The 8355-nt window shown below is 37.5% G+C and overlaps 1 protein-coding gene across 2 annotated transcripts in view; it reads left to right on the plus strand.

Moving 5' to 3' along the window:
- The window catches only part of SPMIP4 (sperm microtubule inner protein 4), a 43447-nt gene extending 37459 nt beyond the window's left edge, over positions 1-5988 (plus strand). For both annotated transcript variants that reach the window (XM_058724793.1, XM_058724794.1), the window contains 3 exons: positions 848-1022; positions 1315-1406; positions 5107-5988. In XM_058724793.1, the coding sequence (XP_058580776.1) occupies positions 848-1022; positions 1315-1406; positions 5107-5928 (1089 nt within the window). In that variant the 3' untranslated portion in view covers positions 5929-5988. The remainder of the gene's footprint in view (positions 1-847; positions 1023-1314; positions 1407-5106) is intronic.
- Positions 5989-8355: the final 2367 nt, after the last annotated feature.

Genomic DNA, 8355 nt, shown 5'->3' on the forward strand with positions numbered 1-8355 from the left:
GTGGTATGACATAACATGGGCTCTTGTCTCCTCCATTCTTCTCTGCTCCCCACTTTACTTTCCTGTTCAGTTAGAATCAATCTCTCCCTCCTCAGAACTTACCAATAATTCTTTCTTGACCTCTTTTATAACAGTTACTTTTCATCTTAGAGTCATTTATGTTCATTCCTTCTCTCCTCTTGTAGCCAATACATCCCTGGATGACTTGTTTCTGGTCCATCCTTGTTCCCTGCCACTACCTTGCATATATAGGTGCTCAGTAAATATTTACTGAGTACGCTCAATCGTAGAAAAAGGTGAATTTCTAAATACCCAAAGAGACTTCAATGAACCTCATTCATTCATTCACTTTTACGTACACCTCCTTTTGAAAATACAAAATAAACTCCATTGTAAAGTTATATTGATAGAAGGAAAAATTTTATTTGAATTTAAATGACTTAAACTTCATCAGAAATCCATAAAATATATCAAGTGGTGCCATTTCTGACAAGGAAAGAGAAGTGGGAGACACACAATTTTGGCTGAATTTAGCCAAAGGAGTACCTCAGAACACTTATCTCTAATAAAATTTTACTGGAGTTAGAGTATTCTCAGGGACATTTCTCCAAGGTATGTTATCAGATAGAGTCCCTGCTAAAGCAAAAAACTCATCATTCATGTGATAAAATACTGTCTTTAACTCTAAATATGGTTAAGTTGCAGAATATTAGTGATTAATGAAGAAAAAAATCATATCTGACTTCAGCCTAGAATTTCCTTTATGCTCCTTCTTGCTAAGATAGTGAATCAGTCCTATTCTACTAGATGGCATTAATAACAATAAACTTTGATGTTCATATTCTAGTTTCCTAAATGTGTTGGAAAGAACAAGCCAGTGTTCTACCCAAAACCTCCTAAAACCTGCGCTCCTAACACTTCTTTAAATTCGTGGGACCCGATTAACTCTCTAAAAGAAGCCAATATACAAAGAAATCTTGAGAGGTCCCACTGGATCACTTCATATGCTCATGATTTTACAGGTATGGGTTTACTTTAATACAAGTAAAAAGAAGAAAATTAGAATATTTGACAAATGCTGTTACCAGCTTGCATCTTCTAATATTTTCCCCTGTTTCTTAACCTGAATACTAATAGAAATTAGGGTGGGTAGTAAGCTTCTCTTAGCGGGGAACTGGGAGGTAAAACTGTTTTCAATTTATTCATTCTAATTATATTACAAAGGGAAATGGGTAAGTTTTTCTATAAAATGTCATTTAAGAGCCATCCTTCATTTACTCTAACAAAGTAATAAGATGTGATGTTTCCATTAAGGTCTGGGGCCCATGAACCCCCTTGAACTGGATGATTACCATGAAAAGGAGAGAGCAGAGTTAACTGGACAGATAGGATTTGACCCAGAGCCTGTAAGTAATTGCAGTCAACTCGCAGTTACATAGGGGGAAAGTATCCAAGTGTTAGGCCCCTTCTTGCTTTACCCACTTTTTATTTGCTTCATGAGTACTGGTGACCAAGCTAACAAAAGGAAAATTTAACTCATTATAGAAGTTAGTTTTGAATTGATCTGAACTGCTTTAAATACCTTTGCCCACTATTTCAAAGAACAAGCGAGGTTTCTTTTCCTATTCCCAGTGCTGGTGTTTTGAGGGTTTGGTTTTGTTGTTTTTTTTTTTTAAGTTTATTTATTTTGAGAGAGCGAAAGAGCATGAGAGTGCATGAACAGGGAAGGGACAGAGAGAGAGAAGGAGAGAGAGAGAATCCCAAGCAGGCCTGCAGTGTCAGTGCAACCAATGCAGGCCTCAAACTCATGAACTGTAAGATCATAACCTGAGCCGAAATCAAGAGTTGAGAGGCTTAACCAACTGAGCCATCCAGGCGCCCACTGAAATTCTGTTTAAAAAACAGATTTTCTACTATGCTACTGTTGCTAAAATTTACAAAGGAATAGGTTTACAAATGCTTACCCTTTAATGAGATTCTTAATAATTCTATGAATGTTTATATACTTGTATATCTTGTACATTACCACTGCTTTTGAGGAGATAAAGCCTGATATTCACAATTGAGAGTTGGCTAAATTGCAATTGAAAGCCAATAAATTCTCTGCAAATATCAATACAAATTTCTTAATTGATTATGTGAAATGCCCTGAAAGAAATGATCAAGCCCGTTAGTGACAGAAATTATAGTCTGTTGGATTACTTATATATACATGAAATAAAATAATTTAACAATAGACATATATGCTATTTTATCTGGGGCCTAGATTTTATCCTCTAAAGCTACACGGTTTTTAAAACAAAATTAGTATTTCCAAAGATATAAACTGTAGAATTTAGACTGAACTGAACACATTTATTTTACATTAGCTTTAGTATTTCCCAAGGTGATAAAAAAATCATAACACCTGAAATAGTTATACAGACTGTGCTTTATCATTCACTGAAGGGTTTTTTTTACTTTTCACTTGCAACAAATATTCTCTAAGGCTAGAAAGCACTATACATGTACTCCAACATTGTCAAGTGTGTTCATCAACTATCCAGATTTCCACAGATTTGACCCTGTAGAGTCCAGCCCTTCAGGAAGCAGCTTTATCATTTTTACAAAGAAATACATGTACAGTTATATAAAGAATGTTTGCCAAGTATATTATATGCAAAATTATTGTGCAAGTAAACCATCAACTAAATTTTTATTAATAATAAGATAAAATACGCCTAAAATAAAGTTTAAAAGTTTTAGGGGTGCCTGGGTGGCTCACTCAGTCGGTTGTTTCCAGCTTAGTTTCAGCTCGGGTCACGATCTCACAGTTCATGGGTTCGATCTTCGCATCAGGTTCCAAACTAACAGCACAGAGCCTGTTTGAGATTCCCTCTCCCTGTCTCACTCCCTGTCTCTCTCTCCCCCCATCCACTCTCTGCCCCTCCCCCACTTGTGCATGCATGCATGTTCTCTCTCTCTCAAAATAAATAACTTTAAAAAAATAAATGAAAGTAAGTTTTAGTGCCTCTTTCTGGTTTCTAAGACATGAATAACAGACTCTGGGAAGGCATGTTTTAGTGGTAATAAGAGTATGAAGTATTTTGTTACAGTAGAATGAAATAAAGATACTAAAAACTGCTTCTTGCATAAAGGGGTCCTGTCCAAGGAGGATATGATATACCCCACACTTTTTTGTTTATGACAAATTTAACAAAGTATTTTATTTTATTATTATTTTTTTTTAATCACTTTTTTTTTTTTAATTTTTTTTTTCAACGTTTTTTATTTATTTTTGGGACAGAGAGAGACAGAGCATGAATGGGGGAGGGGCAGAGAGAGAGGGAGACACAGAATCTGAAACAGGCTCCAGGCTCCGAGCCATCAGCCCAGAGCCTGACGCGGGGCTCGAACTCACGGACCGCAAGATCGTGACCTGGCTGAAGTCGGACGCTTAACCGACTGCGCCACCCAGGCGCCCCAACAAAGTATTTTAAAGAGCTGGGGTTTCTTCTAGTATCTACTGAAACCTAACTAGCTAAAGGTTATAACAGATTTGTTAATAATAGATGGAAATTCCTCCAACTCTGATAAATTAGGATCTAAGAAGACACTCCTAACTCCGTTTTGTTTTCTACGTCCAAACTCCAGTTACTGTTTTCTCGCCATTCTCATTTTTATTGCCTCTGCTATCAATTCCATTATCACCATCCATCCATTCTGTTAGTTTTTCTTCAACATACTATCTTAAAAATCTTGACAGTTATGGAACGTTGAAATAATTTTACAACTAACATCCATGCACCCGCCACCTAGATTCTACCATCGGCGTTTTGCTATACTTACTTTATCACATAATCTATCCATCTTTCCATCTCTTCAGCCACCCATCAATACACTTTATTATGTTTTATGCATTTGAGAGAAATTGCAGACACTAGGATACTTCATCCTTAAACAATCAGCATGCATATCATTAAACAGAGTTCAATCTGTTGCAGCTTTTCTTTTAAGGCAAAATACACATTCAATGAAATTGCACATATTTTAAGTGCATGTTCACTGAGTTCTGACAAACGCGTACACCTTTGTAACCCAAACACCTATCAATACATTAAATATTACCATCATTCCAGAAAGTTTCCTCATGCCCCTTTCTAATCAACTCCTCCCTCTTATTCCTATACCCCCACTTATATATATCTATTAGTAAACTTGTAAATACACTACTTTTGCAGTTACCAGACATGATTCATAATATCTGTAAAATATCTCAAAAAGCACAGATAGAACAAGCCCCCCGCAGACTGCTGTTTAAGACAGCACATCACTGGTCTCAGCATCACTCAAGATGTTTGTTACAAAAGCAGATTCCCGGAGCACCTGGGTGGCTCAGTCAGTGAAGCATCCATCCGACTCTTGGTTTCGGCTCAGGTCATGATCTCACGGTTCATGAGTTCAAGCCCCACATCCTGCAGTGTGAAGCCTGCTTAGGATACTCTCTCTCTCCTTTTCTCTCTGCCCCTCACCCTGCTTGTGCTCTCTTGTTCTCTCTCTCTCAATAAATTAATAAACTTAAAAAAAAAAAAAAAAAGCAGATTCCTGAGCTCCACTGCAGAATCACAGTCTCTGAATCACAGTCTCTAGTGGATCAAGCTTAGGAATCTCATTTTCCCCAGCTCCAAAGCTGATTCTGATTCAACCGAGGTTTAAGAACCCTTGCATTGGAAAGCTTTCACTGAGATTTAAATAACCACACATAACCTTCAACATCATCTGTTGGGGATGGCAGAAATTCTGCTCAAGTGATTCTTTTATATCTTTGAACATTTGAAAGCAAAGAGTTCCTACACAGAGGAATTTTTCCATAGCCAAGTGAAAACATCCCCTTTCCCTATCAGCAAAAACCAGTAGAAGAGAAAAACATGTGTTTATTAGGACCCAAATGTCAATGTCTGTAAATAAATAAATAAATAAGCAAGCAAACATTGCAATGTGCACTCCTACACCCATTCTACATTTACTCAGTGAAAACGGGTACAAATTTGACCTGCCGTTTGTGGTGATACCGTTACAATGCCAGATTTATTAACTGATTTTCTCCTTTTTATCCCACCACTACAGCAAGAAAAATTCCATCCTGTCTTAAAACCTCCAAGACCCCTAGCAGGACGAATTGCTCGACTGATGCAGAACCGACGGCCTCTGGAGGCTGTTGTCCAGCAGAGACCACATTCCTGTCCAGATTGTACCCCTAGAGTTTTGTGTAATTTTCATACCTTTGTACCCAGTTCTACAGAAATGATGGCACTTAGTGATAACACACTGGCAGGTGTCACCCATAAAAAACAGGAAATTGAAGACAAGATCAAGGAAGAACAAAGTTTGCTATCTACCTATGCATCCCCACCTTGTTACCCAACAAGAGATCTGACTAACGTTTGTGACATAAAAATATCTCCAAAAATCACAGATACTAAGAAGATAAAAGATTTGTACTGGAGACAGCTGGCATTAAAACCCCAACCTATACCTTGCTATAGCCCAAACCATTACATTCAGTATGAGCATCTAAAACCTGCCATACGTGACCCGTGTACTATGTGTCAAAACTCTGTTAGCTTTAGTAAGCCTACTATTTTAGAAAGTAAACCAGACTTGGAAGCTTTTGATTTCGAACATATTTTAAGTAAGCCAGAAGAAAGGCTGACCTTGAACACAGAAAACAATGAGGAGACAAGACCCATTCTGGGTTGGATTCCTAGAGCTGGAGTGGCCAAGCCTCAGACTGACCTGCTAGGGCTTAAGAACTCTTTTTCAAAAACTGGTGCACAAAAACGTTTCCATAAATCAATTCTAGAAGACCATAAAGACCTCAGGGATAAGGAGCATTCAGGGATGAAACACCAATTCTATGGCTATAATTCCTATTATTTCTATAATTGAGATTTTCATCCTTTCCTTCAAAACCCAGCCTCTTGCAAGAAAAGTAAAAATTTAACAGAATTTCTTCCATGTTGTTGGATTCTGTTTTCTAGAAAAGCCATAATGACCTTGTTATGAAGTTTATGTTTTCAGGAATTTTAAGTTAGGATCTAGTCAGAGGAACCCATAAAAAGGGGATGTTCTTACTTCCTGAAAAGTTTAACAATTCGGCAATAAAATATTAGAACCAGAAAATTTTATAGTCTTTAATCTCATTTTCAAATTATACTCCAAGGTAATTTTCCAAAATCATGAAAAACAATGTGTATGACAAAGTTTACATCATTGTTTTCCAGAAATGAGTATTTCAAATTCATATGCCCAGTAATTGACAGATGTATATACAAACTATAGTACCTTAGTAAAATAAATATGTGAACATTGTCCCCTTTTGTAAATGTTTGTACAAACTAACATCAAATACAAAAGACAAAATTCAAATGCCCAGTGAATTGAGAGATGGGCAGCTCTATAAACTACATTACCTTAATAAATTAAATATATGGGCCCTTTTTTTTACGTAAACATGGACAAATTAAGTCAGTAGAAAAAACAAAACCCAAAATGCCTTGCATGCACACATTCAAAGTTGGATGTTTCTTTTCCATTAACCTTCTGATAGAGAAACATAACCAATTTTTTTACGCAGGAAAAAAATGATTTTTTTTTTTTTCAACATTTTTTTTTATTTATTTTTGGGACAGAGAGAGACAGAGCATGAACGGGGGAGGGGCAGAGAGAGAGGGAGACACAGAATCGGAAACAGGCTCCAGGCTCCGAGCCATCGGCCCAGAGCCTGACGCGGGGCTCGAACTCACGGACCGCGAGATCGTGACCTGGCTGAAGTCGGACGCTTAACCGACTGCGCCACCCAGGCGCCCCAGGAAAAAAATGATTTTATTGTGAACGTCTAGCAGTGGCTTTAATTAGTAACTGGTGAGTTAATTGTGGCAAGAAAGGAAGGCATCTTAGTCTACTTGGGCTGCTAAAACAAAACACCATAAACTAGGTGGCTTATAAACAACACTTATTACTCACAGTGCTAGAGGCTAGAAGTCTGAGGTTATATAGCACTGGTAGATTTGGTGAATGGGAAGGGTCTGTTTCTTCCCTGCAGCCATCTTCTCACTATAACCTCACATGGTGTAAGGGGCAGGGGATCTCTCCGGGGCCTCCTTTATGAGGGCACTAATGCCATTCATGAGGGCTGTCTTCATGAACTAATCACCTCCTAAAGGTCCCATCTTCTAATAAACCTTAGGCTTTCAACACATGAAATTTGGGGGGACATAAACATGGACACCCTAGCAGATGGCTTGATATCAATTATTCTAAAGCCAAATATCATTTTTGGAAGGTGTCTACCAAGAGGCTAGCTAACCGTCAAATGCAAGCCAACTCATTTAATGTGCCAACAGGCACATTTTAGACATTGTTTATCATGAAAGTTCATAAGGAATTTCTATGAGTGTTTCGTTGAGATGTCTTTTAATTTTTATATTTCATGATCATGTCATTTAATTACACCTCCTTTCAAACTATTCTGGACTAGGGGTGCCTGGGTGGGTCATTTGGTTAAATGTCTGACTCTTTTCTTTTTTTTTTTTTTTTTACTGTTTATTTGAGAGAAAGAGAGAGTGCGCATGCATGCAAGTGTGCACAAGCAGGGGAGGGGAAGAGGGAAAGGGAGAGAAAGAATCCCAAGCAGGCTCCATACTCAGCACTGAGCATGGAGCCCAACTCTGGGCTCAATCCCATGACTGTGAGATCATGACCTGAGCTGAAATCAAGAGTCAGACGCCCAACTGACTGAGCCACCCAGGCACCCCTGAACAATGTTCCTTTATATTCAACCACATATTTATCTATTTTGTTGCTCTTTATTTTTTCTCTTCATCTTTGATCTCTTAATCTGTAATCGTTCTCCTTTTGTATAAAGAACACCCTTTAGAATTTCCTTCCTTTATATTCAACCACATATTTATCTATTTTGTTGCTCTTTATTTTTTCTCTTCATCTTTGATCTCTTAATCTGTAATCGTTCTCCTTTTGTATAAAGAACACCCTTTAGAATTTCCTTCATTGTGGATATGCTGGTGACAAACTCAGTTTTTGTTTGAAATGTCTTTCTTTCCTAAGAGATATTTTTATTTTGCCAGATGAAGAATTTGATTTGACAGCTACTTTCTTCCAGTATATTGAAGATATCCATATACAGTTCCCTGACTTCCACTGTAGCTGTAGAGAACTCAGTGGTCAGTCTAAGAGTTCTTAGAATGTCAGTGTTTTTCTCATTTTGCTTTTACACTTTGTATTTTTTTTCTTTTTACTGTATTAGGAATCACTGGAATTCTTGAACTATGGATTGATATCTTTCACTCAAATATA

This window comes from Neofelis nebulosa, chromosome 4, assembly GCF_028018385.1.
Source record: "Neofelis nebulosa isolate mNeoNeb1 chromosome 4, mNeoNeb1.pri, whole genome shotgun sequence".
NCBI lineage: Eukaryota > Metazoa > Chordata > Mammalia > Carnivora > Felidae > Neofelis > Neofelis nebulosa.